This window comes from Rhodnius prolixus, unplaced genomic scaffold (assembly GCF_049639745.1).
Source record: "Rhodnius prolixus isolate KJV_2025 unplaced genomic scaffold, Rpr scaffold_1, whole genome shotgun sequence".
Taxonomy (NCBI): Eukaryota; Metazoa; Arthropoda; class Insecta; order Hemiptera; family Reduviidae; genus Rhodnius; species Rhodnius prolixus.
In genome coordinates this window covers 12722689-12746695 of record NW_027411581.1, presented here as the reverse complement: position 1 = coordinate 12746695, position 24007 = coordinate 12722689, and the positions used below count along the sequence as shown (strand labels likewise).

The 24007-nt window shown below is 33.8% G+C and overlaps 1 protein-coding gene across 1 annotated transcript in view; it reads left to right on the top strand.

Annotated features, from left to right (window-relative positions):
- Positions 1-24007, top strand: part of klar (klarsicht) — a 337779-nt gene that overhangs the window by 29377 nt on the left and 284395 nt on the right. The window contains exons 3-7 of the mRNA XM_074129074.1: positions 17007-17290; positions 18274-18400; positions 18877-19009; positions 19332-19490; positions 21929-22130. Coding sequence (XP_073985175.1) covers positions 17281-17290; positions 18274-18400; positions 18877-19009; positions 19332-19490; positions 21929-22130 — 631 coding nt within the window. The 5' untranslated portion in view covers positions 17007-17280. The remainder of the gene's footprint in view (positions 1-17006; positions 17291-18273; positions 18401-18876; positions 19010-19331; positions 19491-21928; positions 22131-24007) is intronic.

Sequence of the window (24007 nt, the reverse complement as noted above, 5' to 3'; positions counted from 1 at the left end):
TTCTTTATTGATGAATAGTAATTAACATCAATAATTAACTTTGATTATTTGAAATCGATTACTACGGAGAGACAGACGCATTTTGGAGGGAAGTGCATACAGGAAATTCATAAATTAATGTTAAGAAATAAGTGAAGCTTTAAATCTGTTAAGTTTTTTTTTAAATTCTTCGTTTTCTTATTTTGAATTATAACTTTTTTTGCTTTTGTACGCCCAGGATCTACTCCTAAATTCTCATACACTTTCTGGACTAGTTTCATTATATGGACTACATCAATGGACTTTAAATTTATTTTATTGAATTCGGATGAATTCAATTTCGTCACTTTACTTGCTTGGCATTCTCTTAGTGCAGCGCTCCCATCACTAAATATCAGTTGGCTTCAGTCAGGCTCAATGTTTTGAGGGAAACGTCTCTTCCAGTACTAATACAGACAATTCGTAAAAATAGAGCGTCAACTTCCGGAGATGTCTTATTTTTGAGCTCAAGGATTCTCTCCCCCACACTTTTTCTCTCTCTCAAAAACTCACGCCCATAATTTAGAGATTTTTTTTCGAAAATTGAGAATAAAATGGCGTCATAGGAAGTACAAATTCCCCTAAAAGTTTTTCCATTTTCCCTCGATTTGCTCGAAACTTACTTCCGCTGTTGTCTTTAAACTTACATTACTAATAACTTATTATGGTTGATGCTAGTTACAAAAAAATAAAAAAAGATCTGTTGTTTAAAGCTTTATTTCAGGACGTTTTAGGGAAGGGGCTTTTGTTAGGCTTTAGTCTAATGTGTCATTTTACTGATTTGTACGGTACAACCACCTGCCTGTGTAATAGCATTTAGACCTGCAGATTTTGGTTTAAAATTCTTTTCATCAATGAAATCGCTCGCTTAATTTCAGGTTTGGTCGCCCCCTTATTGATGCATTTACTGAAAACTTAGCTAGAAAATGCAAGACGAGTTAGAAAGCAAGACCGCAAGTACCTGAAGTCACTCTATTTCTATAGACTTACCCTTCAGATGTTTGGCCACGTCTGCATAATCGAGTTTTGTTGTGGCTAACCTGTTTTCGTCTCATTCTTCATTAACGCTAGAAATATTATTACAAAAAGTAGCACTTTCCTGCGGTTTATAATGGATTTTGTTCATGCACTCAGTTCAGTCTGTTTTTCTCTCGTTTTATTGGCGCCTAGAGATTTTTCCAGTGAACTGTGCTGGTCTCCAGACAGTGTCCTCTCGTTACTGACAACTTTGTTTGTCACCGGACAGTCTCCTTTCGTTACTGTCTGTCCTTCATCAGACCTGTAAGAAGCTTATCAGAAAAGAAAACTCTCATGTCAATGTTTTGGTTCTTTTTTAATTTTTGACTGCAATAAAGATCCCTCATGAGCTTCATCAACTTCAATCCACTTTTTAATCTTCAATAATTTGATTTTCAAATTTTTGTTTTAGAGGTATTGGGGATTGATATTTAATATTTTAAAGGAAACTATGATTTTATTTATAAAATAAAGGAATATGCTAGCCAAGTTTTTCCTCATTAACGAAGTCCGTGACATAATTCCTTCACGCATCGTATCTAATACTTTCACTAAAGTGCACCGGGAATTTTGTAATCAATTTTGCCTTCCTGATTATATTTTTAATGTTAATACTGTTCTGTTTTGTGTGTACTTGGTGGGCGAGAAGGGGAGCTTTTATCTTCTTCTATATAAATGTAGTTATGATAGTGTTATTCCGTTATATACAACATAAGCGAGTTATATGGATAACTTGTTAACTATCTCTAGCTAATTTATAGTTTCAGACAGTTATTAGACAACTAAAGGTGAACAAAAAATGATAAGTCTGCCCTTCCCCCGTTCCTGTTTCATCTTTTATTTTGTGAATATAAAAGTGGTGGACAAGTAACCTAAGTTGAAATTAGTACAACAAATGTTCTCATCAGATTACAATAAATTTTGTTATATAATATCCTTATTTTAGGAAATACGCCATGTATAACGTAATATTAGAGTTAACAAGCTTGTATGTGATAAACACTACTGCCATTAAAAATTATAATTGATAATTGAGTTAGTGGCTGGCTGGCTAGCTACTGTGTTCATAAAGTTTAGTTGGTTTTCGTAACTTGCCTTAAGATTCATATGTACGTAATCAATGAAGAATCTCTTGTACACTTTGAAGTATTTTTCCTTTGTGGTCAACACTTCAAAATTTTCTTATAAGTTAGGATTAAAAACTCAATTCAGTTTATACTTTTAATGGAAACACCTGATATTCTTGCCGTGACAAACCATTAAAATAAATCTTTTTGGGAAAAACTTTTCATATAAAAGTAAAGTTAAATTATAAATAGTGCCTATTTGTTCAGACAGGCTTTACATCCAGCTAGTAAATTAGATGTCGCGGACGGAAGTTGCTAGCAAACATTTACTAAACTAATCACCTCTTCCTAAAAGTAAAAGAGACGAGGTTTCATTTAGTTTTCAACTTTTTGGAACCAAGTTTTCAAAGAGCCGTTAGGGGATTCTATCCTTCAAAGCGACAACCTGATCTGTGTTCACGAGTCAGAATCGCTGTATCATCAGCGAAGAAAGATAGGTTTGTGTCAGGATGGGGAGGAATATGAGCTGTGTAAATGGTTTAATTTTTCCAAAGTAAAGCCAGTAAGCGTTGAATATAGTTGTATAAAAATGATATGCGGGACGTATTTTATTTATTGCACAGGAGTAATTGTAATAAACATGGAATAAAGGATTTAAATTTACAAAAAAAAAAGTCATTCTTTTTGACAAAAATAAAGATTACATTCACAAAATTTTTTTACAAAATTCAACATTCCTTTATCTAATATAAGTTTCATATCACAAGATGTAGAGTAGAAAAATTTAAGTTAAATTCTGCGTTTCATAACTCGTAAAAAACCGTTCTATTTTTTCTAAAATAATTTGTGTATGCAAATTAGATGTAATAACAGTCTTGAGCTACTCTTTGCGTTCTCTACTCGACTTGACGGTGATATTTAATAGTTTTTTGTTTTTTTTAATAATAATTACAAATTTGGTTGAGATTTAATATTTAATTTTGCAGAACTATGATTGCTGATCATATTGTATTCAAATATGATTATGTAAACTTCACTTTTTAATAAACTCTATGATCTTTGGTCATTAATTTAAATCCAGAGGATATTAAATAAAGTTTGATCGGGTTAAAATTGTAATTAATGCTTTAATTTTGGATTAAAGTTGATGAAATCTATTGCAGTATATTGGTGAAGGCGCTGAAATTAATTTCGTTTTTGCAAACATGACTTCAATATAGACGCGTACATTTCTACACAATAATCGCTAGCAATTTTATTTTTTTTGTTTAAATTATAGACAAACTATAAAATGTACCGCAATTATATTGGCAATTTAGACATATACTTTAAATTTTTAAGGATTGATTAATACTCAATGACATATTACGCCTAATTTTATTCAGTTTATTTGACCATTTTTAAATTGAATTTAGTATTATTTATTTTTATTGGCATTAGATTGTTATGTAATTATTAATTAAAAGGAAAATCTGCAAACAATAATCAGAAGATCTTCTCTTGTAAGATGATCCTTAAGGTTCAAAGGTTGAAACTCCGAAGTAATGTTGCCATATTTAATTTTTCCTAACTTTATACAATTTTTAATCTTTAAATCATGACGCTAAAATGTTAATTTAGGGAATGAACACGTCTAACTCTGAAAAGAAATTGAGATATGTAATGTATTTAAGAAGTTTAAACAAATCAACGAAAATTGTTTGGCCCATTTTCGAGAGAATCTCAATGAAATAGCAAATTCATTCGGCACAAGTGGTACTTGTTGTTCTTCTCTTCGAACTGTAGATATTATCTACTCATTAAGTACTTCTTTATAATATATTCAACACAAAACCGAACATAAAGCTGAATTAGGGTACTTTAGATAAAAGACCAACGACCCCTAATTCTAAGAAACACCCATAGTCGAATTTCCCCGCCAGAAAAATGATGTATCTAATAAAAGTGGTAGACCAACGTGATCACTGTGTGTACGCAAAGTATAAGGAAAATCCTTGTAGCCATTTCCCAGAAAATCCGAGCATAGTGAAAAATCCATTCAGTAAGGAGGTGCTCTTTTGGTGGAAGATTTTTATTTCTACGTAAAATGGGGCACCCTGGTGGCACCAAATCGAAATATTAAGCTTTAACTTCCTGTCCTTTTTTGTTTTTTTTAGATATTTTAATGGTGTGGAGTATATACACGCACCATATTCTTTAAAAAATAATTTTTTCTGACTCAGAGGCAAAAAAAAATAGCAACATTAATTTCAAGTTAAGTAGAGAATGATCAAATAATACGCGCATTGCACCAGTTTCCTGTTTAGTACAACAGCTGTTCCGTTTCTTGTTTTTTCCGGTTTGTAAATTGATAAATTTTGTAATATATGGAAAGTAAGTAATTGCATACGCATTCAAAATGCCACAGAATGTGTGTTTACTATTGTTGTAATGGTGGAAGAATACTTACTGCACATTGTATGTTTTACTTCCTTTTGCTTGTAATAAATACTTACCATTTGGTTTTCACTCTCTCAAATGGGCCGCGGCACGTTTGGAAAGTGCACTTTAATAGCGTTCACATTGTTGTTTTTAAGTTCATCACAATCTCAGCGCAATCAGAATGTCGGTCGGGGGGTTATATTCACTCGTTTCACTTCTTTTTTTGCTCGCCAGACGGCACTTATTTCTTCTTCTTCTTCTTCTTTTTATAGTTTCAGTGTGTGTGTACGTTCTAAGCACAACTACTTGAGGATGGTGTTGTTGTGTTGTAAGTAGTTGTTGTCAGTAGCTTCATTATTGTTTTGTTTAACTACACTTAGTGGGGTAATCATTGTAGTTTCTTTAGTTTTTTACATCAGCTGACTTTATTGTATCTGATTTTGTCCGTCTTAGCTGCTTGCATGTTTAGTGTATTCCTTAGTTTCGTACTTTTCTCCATCATGAGAGGTAGATTAATCTGTTTGGTGTAGAGCTTTGTGAGATGGAAGAGGTATCCATCTATAATAAATAGTCGTAGATTATCAATCTTTCCTCCATATTTCCTAATAAAATACGTCTTAATTATTTGCTTCCATTATGTCGAGTTGATTGTGTAATTGGGCAAACTATGTACGATTTTAGTGGAGATAGGTAAAATATTGCGTAGTTTTTAGACCTAAGAACTTGAAACTGTCAGCGTATTCCATTAAAAGTAAACTATAGTGCTAAAATAGTGTAGGAAATTCATGCTAGCTGGCTAAAAAGCACGCCTATGAAGGAAAAAGCGTTTTTTAAAAGACATTTGGGCAGAATGGAGTTTCAAAAGTTGCGTTGAAATTCCCTTAACAACAGGAGGAGAGGTTGTTCACAAAATAAACATCTTTTTCCACACTTTTTTCGCCCTCCCCTTTAGAATCTCGTTATTTTGGAATATTTAATGGATTGTCAACAGATAAATTTAGTTGCAACCTTTTAACTTTCAATTTTTTTCCCCCAATCAACTCTGGAAGTTTATGCAGTCAATATTAGACCTTTTACGTACCAAATTATGTTAGTCATTACGGTTATCGCTTCGGCAGGACACCCTTCTTCTTTTTTAAAAGGAACACTTTTGTTTACCTGTTTTCTTCTAGGCATATCCTGGAAACAGTAGATATTATGTTCATCTTTACCATGTTATCTCTCTTACATTGAAGAATCTTTATCACTTATTAAAAATGCAGCGATAAAGACACCAAGAAGGTTTATATTAATGAACAATACTCTCACGACAATCCTGTGTGGCAGTTACGACAATGACAATATGAAGGACAGGTTTTCTTGTTTGACGTTTGCTCACTCTCAAATATGGGCAGTCATTGTCGTTACTCACCAATCCTCTTGGCTTGTAACTCTTAACTTCTAAGATACATCAGTAAATTCTCTTTTTATAGAAAATATTTCAAATAAATGTATTTAAGCTATAACAGAAGAGAAAGGTTTGTGACAAGCAACTTAACATAATTAGGCTGCCTCATTATATTTACAAGATATCGGTTTCAACTTTTTTTATTGACTATTCCAATTCGTATAAACTATTTCCATGCGGTCACCTATTTTAATGGCAGCTGTGATATCCATAATCGTGGCCAATCAAAACAAAAACTTGTGTCATCCATTTTCTTTATAAACTCGCATTTATAAAACTTCTTTAAATTACAGATTTTTAATAGCACAATCAACGTCTACAGCTGTTTTACAATACATTTCAAAAATTTATCGCCTCAATCAAATTTCCTGCTGTTCTATGGATTTAGTTACTGCTTTAACCGGTTAAGCGTGTTGACGTGAATACAAGTCAAACCAAATCTCTATTGCGGTGCGGTGCGTTGTGAAAAATATAAAATAGCCATTATCTATCAAACTCGAAATTTTAATAAAATACAATAAGAATATTATTTACCAATAGAACTGCCAAGTATTTTATATGGAGGGGGATGGTGGGAGCCAGCCAAATGATAAGTGGTTGGTACATGTTTGGCCTCCGCATTAGAGATTGGGAATACACACAAAAATATGCTCTCAACCCTTGTGCATTGCCCGTTTTTACCTTAGATAGAGGTTCAGACCTCCAGTACGTGCATGATTTCATTTTGCACAGAATTCAAATCTCTTTTAATTCTTGCAAAAGCTCTTGCGCGTCCCTAGTTAACTAGGCAATGCTTACGTGAAGCGGTGCAAGATTTTGAATGAGCACAGAATGCTCTGTAATCTCAAGCTCCAGAGATTGCAGTGACTATTATGACGTTGTAAACTTTTAGTTGTTTTGCCCTGCGTTCGACGTGTTTACACGTTATTGTCTGATTTTAATTCCGCACACTGTGGGGAGGTTTTTTAAAACTAAATTTCACGCTTAACTGGTTAAGTTGATATGTTCATTGCGTGGTATTCTTTAGATTTCTTGTGCTGTATGTATGCTAACAAAACGATATCATGTATACCTAAAAAATGTTTGTACGTTTTTCCCTCGGCTGCTTATTTGTATTATGCTAATTAATTTTGCTTATTTTCTAATTTAAATTGCTTTTCTACCCACAATTACTGAATATTTCATTTTGTTTTTAATGAAGTATATTAAATGGTAACCTTGAATTGAGGACTGTACTTAGTATTAAAGCGTTACCTAATGTTCTTTTTTTATATGTCATTAATGTCCTTTATTTGCCATTAGGATTAATTGCATCATTCTGAATAATTTTGCATAGATCCTTGTATGCATAATGCATTTATATTAAGATCTCATGTTATTGAGTTTTTGTTTACGATCATATTCGTATAAAATTAATTTTTTTTTTATTTCTGCAAGCATTTTTGAAAATTAATAAATACGAAGGGGTAAAGCTGTCATATTTCTTGCTGCAATATTTCAGTTGTGTTTATTAATTAGCCAGTGTGCTAAAGTGCAGTATTTTTGAGCTTTCATTGTTGCCAGAAGCTGCTAGCTAATTACAGACCAGCTGTTAATGCTACTTTGCCAGTCGTTGGGCTCTAACAGTGGTACATATTAAAATACAGAACAATAGTAACGCCCCCGCTAGCTCTAGCTGATTCTGATTGTGTGCGCACAACTACCAAATGGAAAAGGTTTCCTTTAAATTGGAACTTCTGCCCCTTTTCTTACTTCATTCCTTCCCTCTCATCCCTCATCCACTATTTTTACTTGAAAAGCCCATTCAACCAAATTGTTTGTATTTGTCATTATTACCAGCCCAAAGGGTTCTTGGATAGTTATAAAAATTTATGAGGCGCATTTGGTTAATTAAAAACTGTGGCTAATTCTGTTTGAGGTAAAGGAAAGAGGAATTGGATGCTGCTTAATTCGGGTCAGATCTTCCATCTTTTTTCTGAATATCTATTTCAAATACCTAATTATAACTACGGCATCATTCCCAGAAGTGATCAGAGTAGTGTGATGGAGAGGGTGCTGGCGACTCTAAGGAAGGAAACTATCTGATGAAAAGGCACTTAGAACATCCAACGAGACAGATTAGAGATGTGTAAGGCAGCCAAACTTAATCCAATGGCGCCTAAGATATGTTGCTAAGCATCTGGGTTTTGTCTAGCGTTGTGTCCAATATTGAAATTTTCTTCTTTAAAAGTGGAGTTAGAGTACCCAGTCTTAGAGTATCGTGGTAATTCTATCCGGGTACCTTGAGCCAGGATGGCTCTCTAGTTGTTTTTATGCAATTAACTTCTTCAAACAAATGTAAAAATAAAGTAACCGCCTATTTTTATCGGACTGTATTTACCATCTAGGTGTTCTGGACGAGGTCAGAAACATAAGCTTTACCGTAAACATTTTTTTCTAACAAGTAAAAAGTAGCTACACGCAGTATTCGAATTGGGGATCTCCCACTTACTACTAAGTCTTGCTTCATAACCATAAGACCAACACTCGTCCCTTCCCCAAATATATTCTAATATATCTAAAACACATTATATGTATTAACAGTATTGCACATTTCACTTCAATAATAGGCATCTAAAACCAGGTTTTCAGGCAAATCTAAGCAGAAAAACTGATGAAAATTAAACTTTGCAAGATGCCCGACTTTTGAAATCTTAGGTTTTTGATAGTCTTTGTTCTAAAAAAAATAAATCCTTTTATTGCAGAAAAGAAAATAAACTTAATATTGCAAGAAAGAAAGACGTGTTAAGGCTACAGAGTAAAAATGAAACTATATTGGAGATTCAGTTGAATTCATTATGATATATTTTTCTATAGTTCCAAGCAGCGACCAAACTCTGAAAAGGTGAGACCAGTCTGGAACAATAAATAAATAGATTGCGGTAGAAATCAAATGAGAGAAATCTCTCCCCGCAAAACTGATCGGCAGCAAGAATAAGACTTACGGCAACAAAGTGGAAGGTAACTTCTGTTATTGCGGAGTCTGCTGTACTCTTGCTGGGTCTGGAGGATTGTAGGTTTTTTGGTTCAGCAGTTCACCTTTCGGATTTAAATACCCTGCTTGTTTGTGGTAGCGATATCGCTTTGTGCCTGCAGTAGTCAGATTTGCAAACGTTAGTCCGAGGTTAAAGAGCTTGTAAATTGTGATTGCGAAGCCTGCAAATCTTTCAAGCTGCCTCAATACAATTCACATAATTGCTTATTATTGTTAAAAAAAACAAAAAAAAAAAACAGCTGATCAGGATATTATCCACGATAGGAGTTAAGGAAGACGTCAGACTAGAGGTTACAATATGAAAACAGATATGGAATTGGTTTTCCCTGGTTTTGATTCCATATCTCTACCAAGTAGCTCTCACTCCTAACTCCGTGATTTTGTTACAAGAACAAATATGTTATACTTTGTCAAATATGTCTTAAAATAAATTTGATGAGCTTCAAATCAACAAAGAAATTTCCAAAAAAACAGAAAAGATGTCGTTCACATTCGGGTCTAGTCGATACCCTTCTAATTATCAATCAGATTAAACTTAAGGATTAATCGCTGAATATTCGATCCTTCAGCAATGCTCCTTAAAGAGAAAGTAAAGGCCTCCATTATTGTGATGAGAGCGTGTTTTTTTTGAGTACTGGACTTGAATGAAGCACTTAATGTCATTCTCTCTGACGTTGCCCAATCTTTTATTCTCTCAATTAAATAAAACTTTTCTTTCTACAGCAGAGAACAGCGAAAGGGAAGTGGTAGATATTGTAAACATCAAGTTCCGTCACTGTTGATGCAACAGTCAATCGGCTGTTAATAAAATCAAACAAGTGGCGTGAGAACATTTCAAGATGTATTTAGTAGTTATTGTACTTATTAGATCTCTATTTTAATCTAAAGAATGATGCGGTAACAATTAATATGTCCGTGATAATGATTTTCTTCTAAAAAACTTCTGAAATGATGGTCCGATTATTAAAATAAATTGATGAAGAATAACAACTTAACATTCTTCTTACCTCGATTCAAAGAAATAATTGAATATTCACAGTCATTACTGGATTGAAATGCCAACAAACTCAGGCCACATTAGATAAGTAAAAGAGTCAGAAGAAAGAAGTGGAGTTTTAATTGACGACATAAACAGGAAGTTGTGTTGATAGATAAGTTCCCGTTATTAGCATCTTGTGGTAATCCTTATTAAACATAATTGCGTTTTCTTGACTCTCTCTCTGTCAAGACAACCATGGCCTCTTAAACCATGAAATAGTCCAAGAAGAACTGGCCAAGTGAGTTTATATGGATGACCTTGAACGAATAGAGTGCAGAACCTGGAGTATTGTGACGGAGTCGGCTTTATCCCTGCAGAGGTATTTTTAATCTTCCAGTCTACCTTGACCTCTGATGGTCGCACTCTGAACATCCTTCGGAGAACAGTACTGTTAGGTAGAAGTATTGGCTCAGCCACTTCTTTCTTTTTTCTTTTTTTGCATCCCCAGTAAGCTAAATTAGCTTAACTGGCTTGGAAGTGCATTTCTGAGGTCTTCTAAACAAGATAAACAATGTTTTTAGCACGTCTTGTACACCGTTTTGGTTCAGTTATCACTTACTTCTTTGAGATTTTGTCCGCAATTCGTCCATCAGAAGTGCATTTTTACTAAAACATTGTTTCAATATGTTTCTTAATTTTCTAGAAAAATGCTTCAAAGATTTGCTTTGAAATCATTTCGTTTACCACCAAAATGCCTAACACTTTTGTTAGAAATAGTTGCCCTAGAAAATTGATTAAAACTGCCCGGTAGGACAGTTGTGTAAGGGTTGATCATAAAAAACTGCACGAAAAAGCGTAACGTTGAAAAAACCCCAAATTTGACAATTTTTTTCTCTTTTCCTATAAAAGATAAAATTCCCAAATTTTCTTTAAAATATAGGGCAAATCCTCCTTTATTGCTGTAATTTTTTTGCAACCACCCAGATCTAATAGGTTTCGAGAAAAAAGTTGCCGAAAATGAGCAAAAACGGCTTTTTCAAAAAATCTTCTTCTTCTTCTTCTTCTTCTTGTTACCTTTTTTGTAAACAACGTAGCGCCTAAACGCGTGAACCGATTTTCATGAATGAGGTGTCATTCGATTCGGAATTTTATGTAGATGTGCCTTTTGGGGGTCTCGACGCTGTACATCGAATGGGAGAGGAATTACCCCCCTATATGTAAGGCCCCCTCCAAAATTATTATTACTAATTACTCTGTAAATCTTGGCCCAATTTTGATAAAATTTGGTAGGATGATAGAGTTAGGGCTCCCTACATAACATTAAAGCGGCGATCAGCTCTTACACTTGTTAAGGGAAAGTATAGCAATCGTTTCAAATTATCGACACGTGAACCGATTTTCATGAATGAAGTGTCATTCGAATCGAAATTTTGTACAGATTTGCACTTTAAAAGTCTCGTCGCTATGCCTCATATGGAGGGGAGTTCGCCCCACCCAAGTAAGGCCGTTTCTAAAACTATTATTACCAATATTTCTATAACGCTTTGTCCGATTTTGATAAAATTTAGCACGAAGAAGTGATTAAAGCTCCTCTACATGGCTGTGAAGTGCCATCATGCTCTTACACCTACTAAGAGGAAGTACTGCAATCGTTAAAATTATCAATGGGTGAACCTATTTACATTAATGAATTGTCGTTCGATTCAAAATCTTTGCCTCTTTGCCTTTTAGGGAGAAGTACTGTAATCGCCCGTTTATTTTTCATACTCCTCTTAAAAGGAAGGTCTGAAATCGCAGTTTAAATTTGCTTTTTACGTACAAATACCTTCCTATTTTATATAAAAAGGCTTTCTCAAAAAAATTGTTATTGAGGATGGTTTGGGGACCGCAACTATAATCATTCTTTAAAAAGATCTCTCCAGTGGTAGTTACGGTTCCTACTTAACACCTTATCAGGTTATAATGATAGAATTGCTTATTCCAAATTTAAAAAAAACAGTAAAGCAGATATGTAACTTAGCAAAATAGACAAAAATGAAAATCTATCCAAAAGGTACAAAAATCTCCTTAACAAAAACTTACAGTTTAAAATGTTAAGTATAAGGGTTGATTAAATGCCAAAAGGTACACAAATCAGCAAGCACCATTGTTTTAGACGCATGGTTGTTCGTTTTTGTTGTTACACAGTCCATGGTATTAGCCTAGCAACGAGCTGACAGCTTTTAATATTAGCGATTTGTAGGAGCTCATGTCCTGGTCACATAAAAGTTAAGAATGCCAAAAACTGGATCAGCTATCTGAAGGAAGAGGGAATCTATTGTGTTCCAATGAAATATATTACAAGCCACTATTAAAGTTTTGGCGTTCAAGAAAGAAAACAAAATCTTTGTAAATTCCCTCTAATTCTAAGGAGCGAACTTGTAACAAGGAAAACCAGCCAAATAAAGATTCCAACAAAGAACAAGGTCTTTTCAAGGGTTTAGAAGAAACGCCTAACTAAAGGAGCTGTATAAAATGGAGAATCAGTCTACCAAGTGGAAGACTTAGAATTAAGGAGGCCTCTGAAGTATGGTAACAGGTGCGCTAATCACAAATCATGCCCACATTAACTGCTTCCTGTGCGTACTGAGATTGTGATGGAAATAATAGTGAAAGTGCTGTTAGCGTAAGGACACTCTCTAAGTTGCTAAAGTCCCTGAAATATCAACTAAACTTTCTTATAAATTATAACTAAGAACTATACTGTAGTTGGTTAGATCGTTTTATCTAAATCTTGAATCCCTTGTCTATAAAAGTACGAGTATTATTCTTTGACGTGTATTGTTTTCATTAATTAATTTTGAAACTGCTTTGTGCTCGTTTTTTAATAATTAATTCAAATCATACTTTATATGGAGCTCTAATTAATTAGCTTGCTGCTAATTATGGCACATTATTCACTGGATTTGTTCAGTTTAAAGTAGGGTTCCCTCTCAAGTTTAACGTCCAACAGCTGTTCACCACCTTTTCATTTGATAATTAATAAATTCTAAACTTAATTGCTTGGCTGTAATTTCCATTTCAGTAATTTGAAATGAAAATATCTTCACTCACTCTTCTCTCGGTTTTTGGAATTTATGAAATGAACAATTTTCAAGTTTACCATTTCTTTTATTGAGTTTTTGAATTTATTCAATAGCATATCAATAAAATTCTATCTGACTGGATTTAAAAAAAAGTTAAGTTCATGCTTATTTGCTCAGACGAGCTTTTACGTCCAACTACCAAATGTTGTGGTCAATGGCGACTTCCAATTCGTACTTTTTACAATAAACTTCTTTTATTAACCATTAAATAAAATCCAAGACCAAGACCGGGTATCGAACCCAATACCACAATAGATCCTAGCTCCGCGGCCCTTACAGTTTGTTTAAAAAATATTCATCTCCCTTCATAGTGAAGGAATGCCTATTATTCCAGACGGGCTTTAAGTCCAAATACCGGTTAGTTGTGGACAACCATAACTATAGTTAATTTCTTCTCTTTTTTTTCCCTTTGATTTATAACTTGTTTTTTGTTTAAATAATCTAATTTACTGAACTATTGCATTTACATCCTTAAAAAACCCAGAATGTGGAAATAAATATCTCTAAACGTCTGGAAGAAATTAATATTTGCATATTACTGAAACAAACCTTCGGTGGGAAGCAAAATTGGAATCTATATTGAATATAGGGGAAAATGATTCAATAGTAACGAACATTATGTTAAAAGTAAAAGCCATTTCGATTGTATTAAATATTTATATTCACATCCTCGGTTAAAAATAATAGTTGATCATTTACATTGATTACTTTCAAGGTCATTCGTAATACTACTTGACCAAACTCTTGTTCGTACACTACAGTTATACCGAGTATACGGAACTGCATTCTTTTTACTCTTGTTAATACTATACTACCAATAAGTTCATATTTACTTTTCTCTCTCGGACCAAACATTTTTTGTCGTTTTATACTTAAAGTGTTATTGTATAATTAATTAATTAATTAATGACTGAACTAATCGCTTTGACGCTTAAATTTAAGATACTTAAAAAAATTTGAGTAGACCAGTCTGTGCAGTAGACGGCTCATATAAGAAAAAGAGCCTCCAAAAAAATGCACTTTCTCAATGCCCAGTATATCTTGATAATTTATTTACATTTATCCTCAGTGTATTGTTAATCCTGTAGAAATATGTTTTATCTTTGTTCTATATTTACTGCTGCAATAATTAATTTTTAATAATGATAGATATTATTGCATCGATTTCTTTTTTATCACCATTTATGTTTTAAGTTTAAATCTTTTATGTAACAAGATATATTTTTTAAAAAAGGTTTGAGGTAATAAGAAATAGCAGAAGAAAGCCACACCTTCAGGATGTTGAAGCTCCAAAGACATCCCCAGTCAGTTCCGGAAACCATCACGATTCTCATTAAACATGTAAACTAACTGTATGCTAGCTTAACTAGCAAACTGGATTAAGAACGAAACCTAAAATTATACCATCTTATCATTTCATTATAATGTATCTACTTTTAAGTAGTGAGATAAAAATGCGTCAACCGTCACAATTTATTAAAGGATTTACTTGTTTATCATTTAATATTTTGTCAGCGATAAGTTTTCTGTCATTTCCGCTAGAAGATTACATTTAGTTTATTAGTTACATTTAGGAGTGAGTAGGTGGTGCTGATTCGGTGTGATTATTTTAGGTGAGCGATAGTTTCTTTACGCTTAGATAAGCGAGGCGTGGTAAGTAGACAAATAATTTTATCACAACTCACTAATAAGTGATTCCTTTAGAGATTTCTTCGAATTAAAGTTGAATTTTGGTATCCTCTGATTGATTCCTATTTTAAGTAAATGAAAGACTATGGAATCATTTCCGACTGTTAATTCATGATCGACGAAAATGAAATAATAAATCCACGGACGGATAAGACTTGCAAAAAGAAGCCGTGACAGTATATCATTAAAAAAAATTTCACTGTCTCTCAATTTAATACATTTTATAGGGTGTACTTGGAATTTATGACTGAGAGATAATCAGTCCATCGCTAAATCATTAAAAAATGGAATAAACCTGTACTTTAGTCATTGCTGTAATGTTGTATTTTTCTCGCCCTGAGCTTTTTTCAGTGCACTGCCGGCCTCCTGGCTTGTACTCTCGTTACAGACAGTGAACTGTAAGTAGCACCTAGAAAAAGACATTCTAAGGGCCAGCTGCTGGATTCGAACCCGTGATCTCCGCGGAGGAAACCACCCAGCTATAATTCCTTCTCTCGCTAATATTATTTATGAATAAAATTAACATATTACTAAACAAATTAATGACTGATGTCGCTTTCTAAATCATAATAACCACAGATTGGCACTAAAAATAATACTTAAAAGGCCGGTTTCTCAAAAACTAGTCTGGCGAAAAACGCTCTCTCATTTTTTTTTTTAGGACTTTCATTCAGTTTTCTCTTACCGTAATTCTGATTTACTAATTTAAAATCTATAACAGTAATAATAAACGATTTAGATAGTAACCTCATTGGAAAACATCCAAAGTTACTAAACGCCGCAGTATCTGACCAGAGAGATGTCTTGAATCTGAGCTTATCACATCCCGAGCTCTTAAAAGATCCATGATGATTGCTTTCATCCCCATAAACATATAAGATCTGTTATGAGTAGCCCCATTATCTAGGAGATGTCTTGTGAAATCCCAGTTTTCAGCTTTGGAACTGTGAGAGATGCTTATGAAAGACACAGCGCAACTTCTCAACTATCAAAACAGCATTTTGATTGCATTGACAACCCTCTACAAAACATAGAGGCGCCATTGCAGTATGATTTACCTTGAGGTTTGATAATATAGGCCCGGGAAATGTAGCGATACTACCCAAAATATAGAAAGAGAAATTTACAAAATCCATCATTCGATAGAAAGAATTCCAAGGTTTATTTATATTACTCATCAAGTATTTTTTACTTTAACAAATTAGTGATCTTTATTTGTTCATTGAATTATAATAATAAGTACCATCAATTGATAGGTTAATACAAAAACTAAACTTTCTTGTAAGTATTTAAAACAGAAGAGGTAATTTGTTCGTATTTCAGATAAGTGTGTTATCTGCTATTTAGATTTGTTACAAGGTCGCAGTGAGAGTGGTTTTCAGAGTTTAGTTGACCAATAAACTGAGACGTTCTTCTTTTTATTAAACCACTTGTTTCTTATTCAATAAATTCTTTGTTAATAAATAATTCTGTTTAAAAAGAAAAAAATGATTTCCTTTATTAGTTAGATTTCTCTTATAAGTTTTAATTGCATATTTTTTATTATTGCAGTTTTTTTTTTTAATGTTTACCAGCGTATTATTCACTAAGAAAAGATGGCTGTAAAATTTGCTAATCCCTAAGTGAAAAAAAGCCGTTTAACATATTTTAGATAGCCCTGGAAGTCTTACAGACTTGTTGATAAGTTGCATTCCCCTGCCATCTAGCGGACTCTTTTTGAACTATGGTAGATGATATTCTTTGCTCTATTATCTACTTTTTCTATTATAAAAGGATTTATTTCTTTATATTATTTTTATATTGAATAGCTTTATTATTATTATATTAATCAAATAATTATTTATAAAGGGGATAATGATTCCTTTCCTTATTAAAAAGTACTGATTTGTTAAAAATTACCAATTTAATAAGTAATTTCACAAATGCCAATCATTTGAGTGTTCTTGATATCATCTTATTTGCCATCCATTCTTTAATTTTTCTTTTTATTTTCTTTAATTTTGAGTGGATTTATGCCTTGTTTTCATTAGAAAATCGCTCACATGCCTTTATCATGAAAATGAAGCAACAAAAATTACTGGAAAATGATCAGCTTTTCTGGTATTACCGTTAAATCTACGTACTTATTTCTTATTGTTTTGTAGAAAATATAATTTTACTGCTACATGATTTAAATAGCTAATTAATTTTTATTATATTTGTTTTACAGCATCAGCCCAAGAAGTAGTCGTGGTAATTACCCAGTAAGACGCAAGAAGAGGCGGCATATTGGAGGTCGAAAGTATAGGGCCAAGTGGCTGTACTCCAGCAGTGATATTTCCTTACGGCTAACCCAACATCTAAAACATCTATCTATTATACAAGATGGCTGCTGCAGTTCTTCGGTGTCACCATCATCTAATTCTCTTTCCTCACCGTCATCATGGTGTTCGCTGACTTCCTCCACCACTTCACTATCCAGTGACAACTCTAGCGATAGCACCATGCCAGGAGGTTTGTACCAACAGTCTTGTTTTTATTATTGATTTTATTTATTTTAATTTTGAAGGAAAACTCCTTTAATTTCTATTTCAGTGCATAAACATTCACGTATTTCAGACAGGTTTCGCATCATCGTCGGTTTATTTAACTTTTTTTGTCACTTCGATGTTGAGACCTCTACAAAGCTGCTCTCATACACGATCTGAATTTCTCTGTAATATCGTATCCCCTACATTCAGGAAAGTAGTGTGGCGTCAATCTGATAATAGAACTGGATGAAGAAGGATTAGGTGACGAAAATGTTAAATTTCAGCTTCTAACTAACTTCTAACTTCGCGTACAAGCTGCCCCTTTTAGAAGCTCCCAAACTAGCTTCTCTAACGGGAGCGGCACCCTACGGAAGGTAACACTGGATTGTGCCCTGTAATTTTCTTGAAGTATATGTCTGCACACAGGTTAAATTTAGAATTCTGCGTTCTTACTTGTTTTACTAAGCCCTGTTTGGTAACCCGTAGAGACGGTGAACCCCAAGTGATTGCTGGCGACAATCATCCCTTGCTGGATTCTGAAGGGTTGCCGACTTGAGGAGGCCAGCTCAGAGCGAGCCTTCGTGATGCCTGGAACCATTAGAAGAAAGTAATTGTAGATGAAAATACGAACCTGCCAGATATATTCAGCGAAATTAGGCTGTACTCCTGTCCCAACATATTCTGGAGGAATGTTCGAATTATTATTGGAATAATTAATTATAATTAATAATTATTTCAAAGATTCTGAATTGTTATTTTTGTTGAAAAGTCATGGAAAATAATTGTTTCTAAAAATAATTTCTTGAGAACGTATCAATCACTTTAGATGCAAATATTCTTTGAACTGTAACATGTTGCATTTTTGTATTAAAATAAATCTATATTATTAAGGTTTCTAATGCTATTTACATTTTCATAAAAATATATTTTAAATAATTTGTTTTTTCCCCATTTTTTTTGTTTAAGGATTTGAAAATTCTTCTATGAAAACCAGCTTCTCGCTGTCATCTCTGCAACCCTCCTTGACTTTGGAGAGCCCTGAGCATGCAGCGTTGCAAGGCAGGCCTTATTCTTCTTTAAGGAAAAAGCCAAGGTAGATTTTATTATTAATGAAGTGTGATAAGTTAAGTTAATTTTGAACTTCGAAAAGTTTTGCCAAGAATAAGATCTTTTGTAACTTTGCCAGGCAAAAAAAGTAAGAAAATACACAAGAAATTCTGTCACCGATTTGTTTGAAGATTATTAATGATTTACTTTGCAGAGTCTTATTAAAATTGCAAATACATCAGAGATCTTAAAAGATAATGTGACGTGATAAATGAAAAATGTGAAATTAATTCAGTTGAACATATTAATAAAATAAATTTATTATTTTATGGTGTTGTAGCCAACCAGTATTAAAAAACTTTATGTTTGATTGCTTTAACTGTTTTGAAGTTAGTACTGTGTAATTATATTGAAATTGGAAGGTTAAAAACTGTTGCTAGTACAAAGTAGTTTGTGCAGTAATAATTTCTTCTTAGCGTTACTTACATGTAAAGTATTTGTTTTCTGTTCCACGAAATCCAGAAGAGATCCAGAACTGGACATTTGGCGAAGATCATGGGGAAGTAGGGAAGAGAATAAAGATGATTTCTGGGGCGTCCTGAAAAACAAATATCAGTCTCTGATAACGGACAGCAATCTGTTGGATAGTTGTCAGGTATAATTAATTACATTTACTATTTTGTTTACGGAGTGAGCTTGGTCTAGTGGTCTAGAGCTTTGTATGTGAGATTTTCCCAGTTCGTATCCCTCGTGTAGCTACTTTTTATTTGATGGAACAAAATTTTTATAGCAAAGTATGAGCTTCCGCCTTCGTCCACGACACCTAATTGCTTGATAGACGTTAAGCCGCGACTGCAAGAAATAGGCGATTACTTTACTATTAATAAAAAAGTTAATTTAATGCTATCATATTTAAAAGGATAATTGCATTATAGTTATTCCATTGTATAATAACATTTCTGTGTTGTGTTTTTTAGGAAGCAAAAAAAGATCTACAGTACGGAGCATCACCTACACGCGAGTGGAATCTAGAACAGTTCAGATCAAATTTCGAAGAACTAGATAAATGGTTAAGCAGCATTCGGGACGCCGTCTACAGTAAACCGGAAACATTAATCGATAGAAACTTGAGACTGGTAAGTATATTCTCAATATAAGTTACTTTGCGGTTTTATTGTTGGTGTTTTTTTTATAACAACTTCTCTTACTGAGCCGAGAGCGTAATAATGTTTGGGTTTAAAATACTGTTCTGTAATTGAACTCTTTCTTCTTTAGATTTTGTGTAAATAGGTGATTCTAAAATTTAGGCTAGATCTCTATGGGGTGCGAGGAATATCGAGTACTCCTTCCCAACATTAGTTAGTTAGGTTAGAAGGAAAGAGTTAGGGCAACCAATAGGTTAGTTTCGATTAGATTGACTAGGTCTAGATTAGGCTGTATAGTAAAGTGTCTATTCTCCAGTGTAGTTTAGGTGCAAAGGACCCTTGATGTTGCGCACCTTACAAAACCAAAAAAAAATCTTCTTTAGACCATTCTATTTCTTTTTTCGCCTGAGCTAAAAAAAAAGCCTACGTTTTTGTTGGTGAATTGTGATTTATAGAACGCAGTGAAATGTGGGTGAGTCAGAAGTGTACTTACAGTTAGCCATGATTCTTGCGGGGGTGCCAAGATGCCCGAAGAAATAGCTAGGTTCATTCCCCTAGGGGCTTCGAATAACTGGTGATTCTGTCCACCCAAATTTTTCCATTTCTACAACCTTGGCATATTGACATTGGTCAGTGATCCCATAACTTTATTGTGACTTTAATGACGATATAAGCTACTTTGTGTTTGAATGCAAACTTGTGCTTTGCTACTTTATGTACTTTGGATTTGTTATCCATCACTAAGTCCGTACAATTGGATTTAAATATTGTTTTACCTAGCTTGATAGGTAATTGAATTAAATAAACCCTACCTTATGTTATATAGTAGTTGGAATAGTCTTAATTTTAAGAACTAATTCGAATCAAGTTTAACCAATTTTAAACTACTTTTTCAATTAAACATATTAATTAGAGTTTATTATATAATTATAGAATTTCTTCTACTACTATTTGTGTCACTACAGTGCACAACTCCAAATACTTTAACTTCCTGTATCCTGTATAACTTATACGTATAAATTGCTCGGAAAAAATAGCTCACTTTTTCCATATTCGATAGATCACTTTCTGTTTGATATAGTTCAAGATTAAATTAAAGGCTTTTACAGTTCACTCCTTATTTAATTCTAAATTTCCCCGATTACGGAAAAATTGTCCTAATTTGCAGTAACATCCTTTCTGCTGCAATTCTTCCCCATAACCTCTCTAACTTTTCTCCCTTACTCAAAAGGTATCCCAATATATAGAAAACATTCATAGTAACATTAGCAATCTTTATTCTAAACCCACTAAACTGGTCCTCCACATCCCAAAGAAATAATTTATTGATTGAACTTGAATCAAAGAAGATTGTGAGCAAGAATCACAATTGTGCGGTTTAAACTTTAGGTAATGTAATAAATTTAAAGTATTTCATCATAGAATTATATGAATTAACAACGCATAGAAATAGATGCTTTTCTCTGGAAGGAAGGAACTTTAAAGTTTCATTAAACAAGATAATAATAATAATAAATAAATAAATAATATCAGCGAGCAATTGTAATCTATCTTCTTTCAAAAAAGTAAAGAAAATCAGTCTAATTGTCAACGCAGTCTCAAGTTTTTTTGCAGAGATCAACAATTATCACTTAACATTATCGGAATGATGAAAATGTGATACTCCAGATCTATTGTGCCATGGAGTCCCTTTAGCAAGCAACCCCTTCCAAGTTAAGATATTTGAGAAAACTAATATCTCGAAAAAAATTTAAGAAAGGTTATGATCTACAACATTCAATCAGCTGAAAACTACCCGTTCATCTGGCTTGAATGATCATTCATGAGGGGTATTGAGTCTCCTTCACTTTCCCAATGAGTTTTATGATATACTCTCCTAGACGAAGATGTCTCTTAAAAAAACTGATCAGCAAAGAAAGTCTACTTTTTATTCAAACCCAACGATACGTCGAAGATCTTTTCCCTTTATATTATGTAGTAGATACATTTACAAATATCTGATTCTGAGGCTTCCTGTGGAAGATGTTGAGAAATTTACCCTCAGTTTTCGATTGCCTGGTTCTTGGCCTAAAAACTCCAGCCCCAGGCTCTTTTAGGGTTCCCGGTACATTGTGTAGTCATAGGAATTTGTGTCTGTGTGAGCAGCAATGGATTCAGTGCTCCAGAGTAGTTATGTTAGAAGCAAATTAAGTGGAAGTGATTCTGACGCAACATGCCAGGGGGGGGGGCACCATTAATGATAATGGAATGAAATATTCCGTTCATTCTTTCATTTTTCACTCCATTTTGTTCTTATCTACTCTTTATCTTGATCCATAAAGTAGAATAAATTTAAGTAATGTTTTTTGGCAATCAAATATCTAGTTTTATACCAATGGCATTCATTTATCTGAGAATGTATATTAAACGAGCTATTTTCTTTGTTACAGAGCCATATGGAAGAAATGCAACGAAACACGTACAAACGGAAAATGTTTAACAATCAAGGAGGTCGTTTAGTTGCCAGAGAACCTGCTTTGAAAGTTGAAGTTGCCTGGAAGGTATCCCATTTGAACAGTAAATGGGAACGCCTGGAATCGGCAGTGACACCAAGGAAGAGGGCTAAAACGGACCTTTCTGATATTTGTCCAGGTAATAGGTGGAGTTCAAATTTGGAGATTGAAATCATTGTAAGGACTGTTTCTTGATATGAAGTTCTCTGTAAGTTCAAAGGACATCTTTGTTAGACACCCGTTTTCTTATTTTTGGAGTCTTACGTGGCTGATAAGATATTTTTTAGAGCGGGCAGGAACTATTCTTTCTCGATTCAGTCTTGCTGACGCTAGAATTACTCAATAGGCTGCATTATTGGTGCTATCCTAGTTTCAATATAGTCTTCAAACATAGTATGACTGACATACCAACTCTCTCTAGACTACACATAGACTGCAATTCTTCTTACCTTTTGGTCGATGATACAGCCGCCGTCTTATCTAACAGCTCTAAATTCCAGTGACTGCTTCCAGCAACTTACCATCCCTTCTCTTTAAAGTGATCTGAATTCGATGTATTCTTTCTGATTTCTACTGTCAAATTTCCTTACCTTATCTTACCTTACCAGATTTCATATTGACAGAGACATTTGGTAGCCTTATATACCACTTCACAGAACTCAACACTCTCAGCGTAGCTGTAGTAAACAAAAGCAACAAAAAATTTAGCTAAAAGGTAGTTTTAAATTTGCAATAAAGTGAGAGGCTCTGTTCTAGATTTAGCAATTCATTTAGTACGTCTAGCATTATTGGTTATTCTAAATGATTAAAATGATTTCAAGAATGCACTGTAGCTGCATTCTTTTTGCCATATTATCACAAAAGCTTGATTGTCTTTACACTTAAACTTGACGTGATTTTCATCACAAACAGACTGTTACTGGACACATCTGGTCATGCTGGAAAAATGGCTTTTGCCTCTGCTGGGAACAGTTAGTGTGGACTTCATCTACCAGTAGAGTGGTGCTCCACTTAACTTCCATCATGATGTTCGTGAAACGTCTTGGAGAAAATGATCAGCATTTCCTCCTGGCTTTACCTATGTAATTTTTTGTGTGCGGCTATGCGAAGGATTCAGTGATAACGCCTTTTCCACCAGCAAACCTAACAGAACAGCGATCAATGTTTTTTGAGTTGTGGAAATTACTTGATTACAGGCTTATTACTCGTATTTACAGAATCACAAAGAGAGGGCACATATTCAGCACTTGTAATGTCACCCAAACATAACCTAAGGAGTTTTTTTATGTTGACTGTTATGTTTATTGAAAAATATTGTTGCTACAAATAAATGGCTTCGATCATTTAGAATAACCCTGTTATTGCCTTATGTAGTAACCATATTTCATTAAGAAAAGTAGGCCTAACGGAACATCAACCAAATTTTTATGAAAATCTGCGCTAAGTTCACAGTGATAATTAACATTCGTTTACCTTCTGTTTGAACGGGTATTGCTCCTTTAAAAATGCCTAAGCCAAGCAGATGTCCAGGGATCAGGAAAGTAAGAAATTTTATTTATATTACTCGTGTAACTACATAGAAAAGTGTTCCTGAAAACAATATCTAAAATGGAAAATGTATTGAAAGAAGTCTGATTTCTGAACTCACATTTTATGTACATCATCCTTCTGTACGGCGAAAAGTCATGAGCACTGGCAGGCGCTCTTGCATGAAGCTTGAAATGTTCAAAAAATTGCTGACAAGAATGCCTTAGATTTTTCGGCCAAAATTTCGAATGTCAAGGTTTTGTAAGGAATGAACAAAAAAGAGAAATTAAGGCAAAGGAATTAGTATACTTTGCTCATGTCATGAGGAATGGCAAATATCAGTTTCTGCACATTATCTTCAAATAAAAAACCCGCAGGACGCCGAAGAACTTTCTAGTTCGATATCTAAGTCAGTGTTGCTTGAACAGTTCAGCTCAATTAAGGACAGCATCAGACAAAAGCCCGAGCATCTATTATATTACCGCCGGT